This window comes from Convolutriloba macropyga, chromosome 1 (assembly GCF_964194025.1).
Source record: "Convolutriloba macropyga chromosome 1, txConMacr16.3, whole genome shotgun sequence".
Taxonomy (NCBI): Eukaryota; Metazoa; Xenacoelomorpha; order Acoela; family Convolutidae; genus Convolutriloba; species Convolutriloba macropyga.
Window position 1 is genome coordinate 65,783,513 of NC_134468.1, and position 15,045 is coordinate 65,798,557.

The 15,045-nt window shown below is 33.8% G+C and overlaps 1 protein-coding gene across 4 annotated transcripts in view; it reads right to left on the bottom strand.

Annotated features, from left to right (window-relative positions):
- LOC142350703 (uncharacterized) overlaps positions 1 to 14,827 on the bottom strand; it is a 99,720-nt gene extending 84,893 nt beyond the window's left edge. For 3 of the 4 annotated variants that reach the window (XM_075402646.1, XM_075402653.1, XM_075402639.1), the window contains exons 1-4: positions 14,626 to 14,827; positions 13,963 to 13,984; positions 11,490 to 11,684; positions 8,393 to 8,479 (exon numbers count right to left, since the gene is read on the bottom strand). In XM_075402646.1, coding sequence (XP_075258761.1) covers positions 8,393 to 8,479; positions 11,490 to 11,684; positions 13,963 to 13,984; positions 14,626 to 14,760 — 439 coding nt within the window. In that variant the 5' untranslated portion in view covers positions 14,761 to 14,827. The remainder of the gene's footprint in view (positions 1 to 8,392; positions 8,480 to 11,489; positions 11,685 to 13,962; positions 13,985 to 14,625) is intronic. The other variant, XM_075402661.1, reaches the window with a different exon arrangement.
- Positions 14,828 to 15,045: the final 218 nt, after the last annotated feature.

The window sequence follows — 15,045 nt, forward strand, 5'->3', positions numbered from 1 at the left end:
AAACTTTCAATTAGAAATTTGTTGGACGAGAAGCGATTTTTCCAGGAAAGCAGTACTTGAAAGCCTCCATGAACCACCCAGGCAAAATTTTTCTTGCATGATCTAGAAATTTTTTGTTCACCCATTTCCAATCTCAGTGTTATAGTTTTAAAACTATGATTCGACTCAATTCGCATAATCAGACTGTGTCAACCATTTGCATGCAATTTTTTTATTGTCGAATAAATGAGTTTTCAAAAACAAGTTTTCATCATTAATTTTAGGTCAATTGCTTTAAAATTGATCAGACTAGTGGTGAAAAATAATTTAGGTAGCTCACTGTTATGTAGTTTTTTAACACAAATTTAGGGTTTTGAACTTTTTAAAATTATTTTGTTCCGCGTTTTTAGAAAAATTTTGCAGTTTCGAATGCAGCAGATTTGAGAAGAGGAATTACTACTGATTTTCTGGTGCATCGAGCCATAAAATATCCTTTGCAAATTTCAAATCTTATAGTTGTTTCTTAAAAACTGCTGCAGCACAATGTGTGACCTTGAATAATTTCTATAGAAAGTTTTCGAAGTAAACCCTTTCAATTTGAAGAAAAGTCTATTTAACGAAATGTTTCCAAGATTTGTCTAACGAAAACTGAATTAAGGAATTTTTGTCAAAGATTTAAAACTTTGAGACAATTTTAATTGTGTTTGACTCTTACATTTTTCTACCGTTTTTATTACCTTGCCAGTTTTCTGCCGAATCGAAATGAAATCTTCCATGAAGACGTCTGACCCAGAGTTTCAAAGGAACCCACGAAATACAGCATGAAATACAGTTTGGAAATGCTCACCTAACACGCACAGAATTTTAGAAAAAATATTTTGCTCGTAACAGTAAAATCACTTTTGAATTAGACATTTCTTACGTAATTTTTAACTCCATTGATTGAGCAGTCGATATGCAAACCCCGAGTAAAAAAAAGTTTTAAAAAATACCGATTTTTGACACTCTTTTAGACCATATAGAAATAATCATAGTTATAATATAGAAATAATAATTCTAGCAATCAAATAGGACTGATTAGTTCTCCAGCAAAAAATTCATTTAGCAGAGCAAAAAGTGTTTTGATTGTACGAAAACATACAATTTATTTTTTACTTATCAATTGAAGTTACTTTTTGCTATACAAAATGCTAAAATTTTGTTTTTTCGCCCAAATAGTCTCCTAAAGTATTCTTTAGGTTTACAAGAGCGCTTATGAAAAATATTGAGATTGTATACTTTTTTCTTATAGTTATAATAATTGGGTAACTGTACTTAAGAGAAATTATGAAAGATAAACGAGTACCTTCTATCAAATAGGGGAACCCAAGTTTGCGATCTTTTTACTGTGGATAAAGTATTTTAGCTGCGCATTATTTGATGACCAGAAATCACGGCAGAAATTTCTCAAAAATAAAAAACACGTGTTTCAAAAAATGATTTTCTGTTAACCATATCAAGATCATATATTATCTCCTTCGTAAACATACAATAAATAGGAGATCATATATGATTTACTTGAAGTCAAACAAAAACTGTACTTAGAAATATTTTTGTTATTTGTATAGCATTAAATATAGCCGTTGTATGACTACAGAAAATTAAGGAAGCAGTTGGGAATTTCAGCATCAGAGCAATAAGTACATATCGTGATTTTTGACTTGGAAGTTGAGTTTATCGAAAAGCCCCAGGAAAAAATCCATTCATATTGTACATAATCTTGCAAAAAAGTCTATAGTGATCTTTTAGTTAAGAGCATTTAATTGGTTTGGATGCCCAATTAAGAAACTGCGTAAATCTCTGCGGTCTTTGAAAGTTACTAATAGATTTTTTTCCTAGACGAATAATGGGCATCGGCGACATCCAAATAGCCCTGAAGAAAACTGGGTTAGTTGGGCATCTAGCTGGAAGTGGAAACCGACCACGAGTTGACAACGACTCTGACCCTCGTCACAAAATTTTCGTTGCTCCAAATTTTTAACCAGTTGTATTTTTACTTAGCATGCTATCAAATTTATGGGTGTTGATTACACAATGTCTGACGAACGGCGAAATCTAACCCAAACTGTGATTCTGATAGCAAAAATGTCAATGGGAGACCTTTTGATGTTGCTTACAGGCAGCTATTTGCTATTTTATGACAAAATTGATTTCTTAGTCAACGTGGCTGTGTGTAAAGTATTCAATGCAACCGACATAACGATATTGCAAGTTTCAAGTTTGACTATTTAAACTATGGTCGATGTCTATAAGCAACTAATCCTGGTTACAGACCGAGGGAACTCGACTAGAGAATAAGATTATAAGAAACAGCTGATCAAATGTGATATAATTTGGGCTACTGGAGTTTCAGTGTCAATGCCAGTTACCTACTACGTCACCTTGCACAATAAAATAAAACAATGGGTATATATATTCTTTAATAGTTTGGAAAACAAAATCTATTTTGTCTCCTGTGTCAATCAACAATTTGCATCAAAACAGAGTTGTCCTGATGTTGGTGGCTCTGGTCACTGTTTTTTAGGTATTTCATTTCCGATTTTGGCACGGCATGTTCAAAATGTTCTGGGTAACAGGAGCCGATGCCTGACTAATTTTTCAATATCTAGTTATAATTGGCTAAGATTAGGGTCAGAAAATTTTGGCAGGATTAGCATGATTACAAGGAATTACTGGTGTTGTGAGGTATAATAAGAAGAATAGATCAAATTTCCCAACTGATGATCCTTGAAAAACTTTTTTTTAATTTTTTGAAAATTGCTATGAAAGAAGCAACCAGGGTGCTCTTGTATATCTATATATATATATATATATATATATATATATATGTATATGTATATATATATATATATATATATATGTATATATATATATATATATATATATATATATATACATATATATATATATATATATATATATACATATATATATATATATATATATATATACATATATATATATATATATATATATATATATATATATTAATATAGAGTGAATAGAACCACTTTTTGAGAGAGTTTGTTTTCATTATGGCAAATTTCAAAGAGACCATAGCTGGTCAATTCCTAACCAAGAACAGACAAACATCATAGAAAAACGATCGTAGCTACAAACTAACTTGCAAGATGGTGCGTAATCTTACAGTACTCTTGCAAGATTCTTGCAAGATCTTGCAAGGTAGCAGGCTGTAATAGACTCGGGTTGTTTTTGTTTTACCAGCCGTGGTTGGAGGGATCAATAGTGTTCACGTACCTCATTGGCGAATATGGACCAGACGACGATGATGAAATTGACCCTAATGCTATTGAGAATGGGGATGGGGGGTTGGTGTGGGTGAACTCACTGTGAAGCTCAAGCAGCGCGCAGAGGTGAACACTTTCAAATATGTCGGTGCGTAAACTGTGATGTCATTGATAGGAACTCACACAATGGACATAGAGGTCAAATTGTCAAATACACGGTTGACTGGTGTCGACAACAAAAACCAAGAAAAGAGACTATTCAAACCAACGTCAATCAATCACCTTCAAATTATCTTTCAGCTGTGTGCTAAAATTAGGAACTGTGCAAAAATTGATTAAAGTATCGTTTAAAATAATTGCCGCTTAAACCATACACCATAAAAATTTCTTCTTTAAAAAATATTTGCTGTTATTTTGGAAACGGACTAGATATTGGACGAAAACTTAATTAAACTAGTTTTTGTCTAATATCCTGAGCTGTGAAATAATTGTAGACAAAAAAACCAAAATTTTCACAGACATCTTATGTTTGTTTTGCGAACCAGTATAAATCCGTTTAAAACGCCATGTGAGTGACTTCAAAATGCAATTTAGGTCATAGCCCCATGCGTTTATTCTCTTCGTATTTAACTTCCCATGTCTTGGTAGAGACTTTTGAAAAGACAATGCTCGACCAAAAAGCACTATGAATGACCCTATTGGACGCATTTGAGCTTTGGAAAGATTTTAGCTGGACTTCAAGGCATTCTGGACTTTAGCTCGACGCAGTTTTTTTCGCGAAATACTTCAGCTAGACCCAATTGTTTACAAGACTTTGGTTTGACCCATAATTTGGGCTTGGCTTAAGCTCGTCAAAATGTTGGCAAACAAAGTCGAGTTAAAGTCTTTTCATGAGTCCATTTTTGGACTTTTGATAAGTCTACTTCTTTGCCATTTAAATTTTACGTGCAATATTGCATATAACATAGTCAGCATATATGCTCCTTTATCTTGTACGATTCAGAAAAACCACAAATCCTTCAAAAACCTGAGTTAAATTTCAAAAAATATAGCTCATAATTTTGAAGGGAAAAGAAACTGGATAACGCGAATATTTGGTCATGGCTAATGGGACTGGGACCAATACCCTTAAGCTAACTGAATTCATTGAATCTAGTAATGTGGTGAAAATCTCATGCCGCCATAATTCTTTATCTTAAGATTTGACAGAATTCTTACGGCTTTTGGCAGTCTGCCTACTTTTTCTTAGGTTGGACAGCTCTGGTGCAAAGATATTCAGTCTTGCTCCAGTTCTGCTTCTGTATGTACAGAAGCAGAAAAAAAATATTTTTTTGAATTCTGAAGAAGAAGACTTGTGAAATGAAAAGACTAATTGTGGACCCATGAAAAGACCTTAACTCGACTTTGTTTGTTATGAAATGACTAATTGTGGACCCATGAAAAAGTCTTAGCTGGATTTCCTTCGTTTGAGCTCAAAAAGACTTTGGCTCGACCCATGAAAAAATATTACCTCGATTTTAACTAGGAAGTCTACCGTGTAATTATAGTCAACATTGCCCTCCCCCCACCCACTAGACTCTTAAAGTCTTTTCATAAGTCGAGGCATAGACCTGGTGCATTTACCAGGCAAAAGAGAAAAACTGGAAAAGTTTAGACCGAAAAGCCCAATGTAGGGTTTAGGCCATACATAACATACCACGATTAGGTATGACCAGACCACTCTTTCATACTGGCCAGATCAAACAGACCGAAATATGAGTAAGGGTCTTATCAAAGAGACAAAATTTGGTAACGGTGCAACTAAACAGACCGAATTATGAGTAGATCATAACAAGCAGACCGAAAAGGAATGAACCAGGCCTAATAAACCAAATTTTGGTATGGTCTAAAACGAACAAATCAAAATCAACTATTGGCCAACAAAATCAATGGTCATTTTGGTTTTTTGGCAGGGCGGCCAGTTCTCTTTGTACTGAATATCAGATTGTACATAACTATGTACTGAATATGAGATTGGTTGAATTGACCGCCGTTAAAAAACCAAAATGACTCATGCATCTGTGAAGCTTTTTGTGGTGGCTACCGTCATCATAATTTTGGACAAATTAGAACCTTTTGGCAGTTTTTTAAGCTCAGTCTCAATTTAAGTTTCGGTTTGTTATGCGTATAATACAGTCAAATTCAAGAAATGTTTTCAGAAAATGCGACTATTATTGTTACCATAAGTTTCAATTCAATAAATCAAGTTTTTAAAAAGCCATCATTTGGGTTAGAACCAATCTGCAATCACAAATTCTTCTGAATCGTCAGTTAGCAATGCGAAGTTCTTTCATGCAATTATCTATGAATTGGTTTTTGTTCACTTCTGTCATTGAAATGTTAACAGCTATTTTGCAAAAAGGTGACAACTTTTAGCATAGATACTCGAAAAACTTTATGACGATACGTATTATCATTATTTTTTTGCTAATCCAAGCTTGAGATTGTAATTCGCTCTCTACTTGTAGCAAGATAATTCAAAGTAATGTGAGGATAATCCAAGCTTTTTCACAGGATAGAATGGTAGAAACTGAAGATAAACAGAGCAGAAATGCAGATAATTTGTTTTCATTGATTTTTAAAAAATTCAATAGCACTTTACGTGTTTGAAGGATTTTTAGTCGTACAGTTTTTTCAGTGAGGAGCAATTTTTCATATCGTCCATTCATAAACTTCTCGCCCAATTTTTTTCCTTTTCATAATTTTTTCCCTTAAATAATTCACTTAATGGACAGTAAATGACTTATAGCGCTGAAATGATTAAGTTAATTGATGATGTCAAACTGATGTTGAATGAGATGGCTACCCTTTTCAGATTACTGCTCTTTTCGAAAAAAAAATTTTTTCTGGTCACTGTATTGATCTCGTTTCTTATTATTTAGTTTTGCTAACTCATGCTGTTTTTAAATTGATTTTTATAATATCTGACGATGCATAGTTTACCTTGATAAAAAGGCAACTGGAAGCTGGCAAAATGTTGTGATCACTTTAATTCGCATATATTTTCAAAACTTTTTTGGAGGTTTAAACTCCTTCTGTTTTGTATAATTGATTATTTTAATGTCCTTTAATACACAACCGCATGTGAAAACTAGCAACCTTATATCCTATATTGTTTAGGATTTGGAGGCATACCGCTCAGGTTTTTGAGATGAATGTGGTTTTCTTTTTTTTAAAAAAATAGCTCACTTTCATAGTTTTTCCTCTTTTTTCAGCTCAATGCTTACTTTTTCTGTATTACACTTTGATGAAATATGGGCAAGTTCTCTATTCCAGAGAAAATTGTTCCTCTTCTGACAATTTTAACTTATGTGGTGGGGATTTTATTTGCTTAATCTTCCTCACCACACTAGTAGAGCTAAGACGATATTATTTAAGCGACCTTAGTTAATTGCTAGAATAATTCTCAATTTTTGCTTGCAATGTATTTTCTAATAGTCAAACCTATTTCAGATATGTTAAGAATAAAATGATTAGGTATAAAGAATAATTAAGGCAAATAATGGGAAAAACATTGTGGGGTAACTCCTAGTTGAAAATAGTGGTGGGGTATCTAATCTTAATAAAGCAAACAAATCCATCTTACTGCTGGATTAAGAATGTTACTCTGAGCTTTTAGTAGATAGAACACGGGAAGACTTTTAATTGCTGCGAAAATTCCCGCTTAAGAGAATGTTGAGTTGAGGCTGCATTAGAGCAAAAAAAATTGAAGAAAATTTTTTGAGGCTTAAAGTGAGACTTGACTGATTTCCTTTAGCAGCAAGCTCTAGACTTGTACGTATTCAGAACTGAGTCAACACAACTGTGTTATATACGAGGTTTATGAGTACCTTCGAATCAAATCCTATAATTCGAAGGTTCATGGCGCCGACTAATATTCGCCTTTAAGTCATCTATTGCTTTCGCTGCTGTGAAGAGCAAGCCGGATAGTTTCAGTATCCCTCAATTAATACGCATATTAATAACAGCAGTGATTCAACTGCCATAGTCTAGTTAACAGTGTATTATTAATACTCAGCAGTACTGCAGATAAATTCTTTTTTTTCTGATATATAATAAGCTGCGCAGCTCGCTTTTTATATCACAGTCACTTTAGACTTGTTGTGAAGTTTTCAAAAAGTCGGCGGGTTAATAAATACAATGATTCTGTAGTATCGATAATTGTGGCGGCAATTATACAAATAGCAATACTACCGCAAAAACAATGCAAAACAACAAAAATAATGCAAAAAATTCATCAGTCCGGAGACAAAAAAGACAAGAAAATAGAGGTAACAATAAACGGAGAGAAGAAAGTCTCACAACCCTAAGGTGTGAATTTTAGCTGCCTGTTGCACCAGATTTTAAAATGAATAATTGATGTGAATAATCAGGTGTTGATTTGGAAACTAGTACTCAGTTACAGTCATCACTATCTAATATAGCGCATGATTGTATGTATTAATTTTGTGAGGAAACAAACTAAGAATTAGCTCTTGCTGCTCGGGCTATGTCGCTAAGCATTTAGTGGTCGCGCTCAGCTGATCTAGTTGTTATTTGCTGCTATTCCTCTGCTGCTGGGCTTGAATCAATTGGATTGTATCCTGGCAGTGTTGGAAAAAAAGCTTCTTCTACAAATTCACTGCCTTTCGTAGTGATTGTTTATACTTTTTGACAGCTGGCGTAGTCTGATTGGTTCATTCAATGTGTCGGAGTATACTACGGCAGTAGCACAGAAGGATTGAATCAGATATCACTAAAAACAGTTCTTACTATTCATAAAAGCTAGTATGTGTTCTCTAGGGATGCTTATTTTTCTGTTTGAGTGAAATTTGGTGAAGGCGATATGTACCTTCTGATTAAGTCATTAACTAGATAGTCGAAGATAGAAGAAGTACGAGTGTCCTTATTAGCATTTTTTTTTTCAATTTAACGTATCTACAGGGTACGAGATATTTACATTTAAATGTTATGTAGGCCCTCTAATAAAACTCTCAAGTTCCTCCAAACTTGCAAAAATTGGGCTTGCTGACGGAAAACCCATTTTGCCAGGGCGTCGATAATTTCTTCAAAAGTATTGGCAAATCCAAATTAAAATCAGCTCCCACCTTTGATCATTTTCTCTTTTCCTTTCAGAAATTTTTTCTGACAATCTTCTAGCCTCTTTGCACACTCAGCTGCAAATACTTGTTGATCTAAACATAATCAAAGTAAGGCCTCGGAATTAACGAACTTGACAAGAAATAATGACACTTATAGTTGACAAATATTTATAGTCAGGACTCAGGACATACAACGCGGCAATATATGACCAAAGATACTAAATTTTGGATCAATAGTTGACATGCTTAAAACTTGGGGTTAAAACGACGCCTAAGCAGTAGTTCTGTTGAAAAGTTCATGACGAGGCCTCACAGACGAGGCCTCACATGGAAAGGCATTTTCGTCCAAACATTTGCTGTTCAATAATTGGCCTCTCGGCAACTTCTCACAAGAAGCAGGCAAAAGTATATTAGCGTTAGTACACATCCAATATTTCCTTCAAAAAACCTTTTTCATTGGTTTCTTTGAAATTTTGTTTTGAAATATTGAAAGCTAAGCTAAAAAGAACATTTATTTATGATGCTAAGAATGGCACTGTGTGGTCCAAATCTCCAAATCTCCATATCTCAAATACAATGCGGAGCTTGAGAAAAAGAGGGAGAGCTCAGGAATAGTCTCAACAATTTGATTTTTCATTCAAAAATTTGCGGAATTCGCTTCAAATATAATTGATTGTATTCTCTGTTAAATGTTTTGAAGTATAAACTAATGTAAATAGCTCATATGATTGTTTAAGCTTAATATTGCTTAACAGAACGTTTATGTGTCCTACGTGAACGAGGAAAATTAGGAAATTCTTTGAGGAACAAAGAAAAACGATAGCAAAGGTTAAGCTTGAAAATTAACAGGTGCAGGTCTTTTTTATAAGGTCTAGCAAACGGTTTCCAAACAATGTTTAGACCTCGAATTATGATAAAAGTGTTGAGGAAAGACTGTCATTGACTCAAATTGGCTATTAAATTACTGCAGCTCGGTTTAAACAACTGGTTTAAGCTTTAGTTGGACCCATAACATCACGCCCGATTTAATCTTGACTCAAATTTTTTCGACTTTATTTCACCGTTCGACCCATTTTTGTACGATTGAGTTTTACTTGACCCAAAAATTCATACTCAACTTTTGCACAACTCAAAATTATTGAATTAAAAGCATTGCATTGACCTGTTGTCAAATAATTAGGAAAAGTCTTTTTGTAAGTCTCTTCTTTACTTCAAAATATTAAGTGAAATTCTATTTCTCAATAACGCTTATTTTGTGTTCAACTTATCTCTGATTCTGCTCATGTAGAAACCAAAACTCTGCAATTCTCGTCAACAAAAAGCATACCCCACCAAAGTTATCATAAACGGCTAAGGTCGGAAGAATTTCTCTCGGGACATAAGGGGCTTCAAATGGCATCATTAGAGGTTGCTATATGCCACTAAAACCAATAATAAATATTATAATGAAAACAACTACACCAATTTCGGCCCAAATTTCATTTGACTGTCTGTATTGAGCTGCCACCACTTGAGTTTAGCTGCTGACACTCGTGAATGGGAGAGAAGTTTAGATCACGCAAAACAAAAAAGTCACAGGCAAAAAGTTAAAACATTCAAGCAAAAATTTTGCCTTAAAAGGCCAACACGTTTACAATAATTGTTTCATAACTCTTTCGAGAGCAAGTAAAATGTATTTTCACAAGAGAAAGTAAAATATTATCGTAAAACGGAAGAATTGTTTTTCTTTAAATTAGAATTGAATCTGTGGTTGTTGATCATCTTCTTTTCATGGCCCGTACCCAGTTATGGCCAAAGGAAGTCTAATACTCCTAATATCACGCAAATTTACTCAAAGAAGAAGGACAAGAAAACATTTTTTAAACAATGATCCACTATAAACATAGCATGCAAAATTTGCAAAATTTGGGAGTAGTTCAATTCTCCAACGTTCCTCCTATTGTGACGTGATTTCTGGCCAACCAATATATTTTGCTTTGAGAATTTAACCATTGAAATTTATACCCTTAAAAACTTTTTGAAAATTTGATATATCAAACGAATCTGGAAAGAGTTTTCCATTAAGGTTTTTAACTGAAACCAAAATGTCAGCTAATATGGTCTTTGTCTTTAAAAGCATTCTGGTAGAAAGCGCTGCTTCCCAAAAATTGCTGCCTGAAAAGATTGCATTAAGTATTCAGTATTCTTTGCAAGAAACGAGTTCAGTTGGCAAAATGTACTTTTTTATTGCTGCAAAAATGAGACTCACTTTCTCTGAAAAACAATTTACACAGCCTTAACTTAGTATTTTCTGAAAATCATAAAAATCATGCCTTCCATCGATCAATTCATTTATGTGTGATTGCTTTAGTTTTAAACACTCACGTGCACATTTTAAACTGCCGAAAGTCTGCAGTGCCAGAAATTAAAATGCTGGAAGTTCTTACGTAACCAGAAGTTGAGTTCCGTTGACTTTCGTCATTCTAAAACGTATTCGTTTCGTGTTTTAAGCATGGTTACGTAACTCTGCAGACGTCAGTTCTAAATTTTGAGAATATCTTGAACCGCTTCCCGGCTCTCGATAAACGCCAGAAAATCTCAGCGACTTCAAGCAGAGTCATGTAACCATTAATTACGGGATGACAAGAAACTGCTTATCAATCTGAACTGGAAAGTCTTTTCGGAGACAATGTCGTAGTTAGAAAACAACTAACGTTAAGTTTTTGTCGGCTTTGGATTTTTCATTCTTTTTTTCAATTTCTTTGAACAATTTTGTCGCTTATTGGTTGGTTTTCGAGCTGCAAAGGAAACACGCTCAGATAGCCGTCTCATAACATGGGATGGGAGATGGTTTTGTGAGAATCTTTGATCGCACCGGAATAAAAATCAGTACGAACATTTTGAAATTTTCTTCAAATTATTGTTTTCACTTTGTATTCCTATGCTGTAATTCTCTTAACTGTAAAATCTGGCAATTTAAAGATTCATGCTTTTTCATGATACATTAATGATTCATGATATATGAAGATTCATGATATATTAATTCATGCTTATTTGTTTATTTATAGACTGCAATTATAACCGACTGCAGCATTGCTCTATCGTAATTTTCTGTACATATCACCTGGCGTTAAAGGGTTATTATTTTGTAGAGCTGCTGCCAGTTTTGTCTTGTTTTCTGATTTGAACAAAGAATTAATACAATCCACAACTATTGTCTGATTGCTGCCACATGAGATCATGCTGTCATCTTTGATATTCTTGCATTGTTCATCACCAGACTCATGGCGACAGTAAGTGTCAAGTTCATGGAATACATCTAAACTCAATCAGTACAGACTTTTAATGCAAATTCAGTGTGTCTTGATTCTTCAATCAAATGTTCGGTCTATCACACCCGGTCTTCAATTTTTTCGCCCAGGAAAATAACAGTGCGGCTGCCATGAGAGGATTTTTTTAGGGAAATACAGCTTAAAACTTACATCTTTTTGGGCTGCAATGAGCTGCAAGTTATTAAAATTACCTACCCTCCACCCTCGCCCCGCCCCACTATTAGAACCAAACGGACGACATTAGGGAGGACATTCGACCCGGGCACCCACTAAGCACAAACCCCACAGGAGGCCCCAGTGTTCTAAGAACTTTTATCGTGTAAGATCTAACAAATTTCTGACGAAACCATCTTGCTAATAGCCTGCAAGGGGATGCATCTTCTTATCAGATCTGATAAGAAGTTTGTCAGATCTTACACCGTAGAAATTCCTCTTATAAGATTTTACACGATTAAAATTTTATATCAGATCTTACACGATGAAAACTCTGCCTGACAAAAATGTTTATCGTGTATGATCTTCAAATATTCTTATAATAACTTGTTAGATAAACATTCGGAAAAGTAAGTCTCATCTATTTGATTAGATTACTATCAGATCTTAAACATGAAAATTCTTTCATATTGACATGTTCTTCAACTTGAAGACTATACAGAGTTGCTTTCAAGCAGTCGCCAAAAAACCTGCAGTATGCAACACTTAAGTGTCACAGCAACACAGAGAAAATTATTTTGTTGTCTTTTGAGACTTATAAGATAATGTGAAAATTTAATCCGAGTATGAAGAACTGTTTCTGAAGCGGGGATTATCAAACCAGGCTTTAATTTTTTTTATTGACCAAAGCTATCTTGGACTGCTAAGTTGAGCTTCTTGAGACTCAGAAAAAGACTGCCGCCAAATTGAATCATCAAACATTTTTTTTGTTTCATAGTTGGCTATATAAACGATTATTTTTTAATTTTACAGCAACTTGACTGAGTTTTACGGCAATATTGAATTCATTAAAACATGTCTTATTAGATCTTACATGATAAAAAAGTTCTGCCCTACTTGAAATTTATCGTGTAAATTCTGATAAGATATTTCACGTTGGGCCGAATTTTTATCGTGTAAGACCAGAAATAACTTGATAGATAAACCTTCGGAAAAGTAAGTCTCATCTATTTGATTAGATTACTATCAGATCTTAAACATGAAAATTCTTTCATATTGACATGTTCTTCAACTTGAAGACTATACAGAGTTGCTTTCAAGCAGTCGCCAAAAAACCTACAGTATGCAACACTTAAGTGTCACAGCAACACAGAGAAAATTATTTTGTTGTCTTTTGAGACTTATAAGATAATGTGAAAATTTAATCCGAGTATGAAGAACTGTTTCTGAAGCGGGGATTATCAAACCAAGGTTTATTTTTTTTATGGACCAAAGCTATCTTGGACTGCTAAGTTGAGCTTCTTGAGACTCAGAAAAAGACTGCCGCCAAGTTGAATCATCAAACATTTTTTTTTGTTTCATAGTTGGTTATATAAACGATTATTTTTTAATTTTACAGCAACTTGACTGAGTTTTACGGCAATATTGAATTCATTAAAACATGTCTTATCAGATCTTACATGATAAAAAAGTTCTGCCCTACTTGAAATTTATCGTGTAAGTTCTGATAAGATACTTCACGTTGGGCCGAATTTTTATCGTGTAAGACCAGATAAGATCTTACACGATGAAAAATTTTGATCGGAATTTTATGAGATCTTACACGATAAAAATTCCAGAATCACTAGGGGGAGTGGTAAACCATACAAAATATCAGTTGTTATTTCGAAACAAATAAGAAAACAAAATTTCTCATCAGGACTGATTTTTTCCTTATATAAATATTAATGGGCACAATTTCACCAAACAGCTTCGATTTTATGTACTATTTTTTCACGAATGTTTTGGGAACGAAGGATATTATTTCACGAATGTTTTTTCACGAATGTTTTGTGAACGAAGTATATTATTATCATTTTGTATCCTATTTAAACATTTTTTGTGGTCATGTTGAAAATGTAACCGAGTTATCGAGGGATAGAACTAACCGATATATAGGGAACATACTACAGGGTTTGGAAGAATTGTGGCTGTGCCCTAAAGCCTATTCATGATCTATATTTGAAACGATCCTTGACACGCAGTAACAAACATTCAAGTTTCTCAGGGCTTGAAATATATGAATATAGAAGAAACAATTTTCAAATTAAAGAAGCCAAGAAGAATACTCACAGTTAATTTGATCCTGCGATGGCTGACAAAATGAAAAGTTTTACATTTTTGGATGTTAATGTATGCATCCTTTTTACAGACCAAAAAAATTTTACATTTGCTACATTTTTAATGAAGACACTTCAGGAAAAAACAGAGTCCTTCTAGATCAAATACTGTTTTAAAAATAGTGATTAAAAGATCATTTTATTGTAAAGTCTGTTCAACAGAAAATGACGACGGTTCATTAAAGAATTTAGCTAAACTATTGCCGAAAGATTACAATTCACAAAAGAGTGCAGGCTATTCACTAACAAAGTCTTCTTGTGCGCAAAAATAGACACATAATTCCAAATGTCGCATTTCCGTCAGGCTTTTTTGAACAAACGTTAGTTTATAAGAATGACAGAAAGAATAGCAGTGAAGTCTTAATATGTCAAGGAAAGGGTCACAACTGTTCATTGCTTGTACAGCCCCATTGATAATGTCTACGAAAACTAGTTCTTATATCAATTTTCAAATTTATCTTATAATGAATTTTTATTAAAAAAAAGACCTCAAAAAAGATTTTAAAAAAAAATAGGGTACAAAATTAGCACAATCCTGCCTAAACAAACGCTGAAGGTGCCGATTTATTAACAATTTCATCGCTCCACTAATTAATAAAGTAAACATAAGACTTACAAATATATATGCGCCGAACCAGCCGTTCTGCGAGGGATAATTGTCTGCTTTCACAGTCTCTGCATCGAAAAGAATGCTGATAATAATCAGTTTGAGAGCAACAATATTAATCGGCTTGATCTTTTTTCTTCTCATTTTAGAGAGAACAATTGATTTCGCCAGTTAAACTGATTGTCCCGAGAGCTGAAATTGCGATGCACCAATCAAGTATAGATTACACATGTTACCAGTTTTTGTAAATTTGTATCCGCTCTTCTAACGAAACTGGTCAATAAATCGTTTGTTCATTAATACTGTCAAAAAAGATCTAAGATCAAATAAGAAAGCGAAGTCACAAACTGTTTAGACAAGCATCAAGAACTACAATTTTTCGATACTCTTCTTTAATGCTTTCATTGGGCCTACTCTTTCTATTTCATT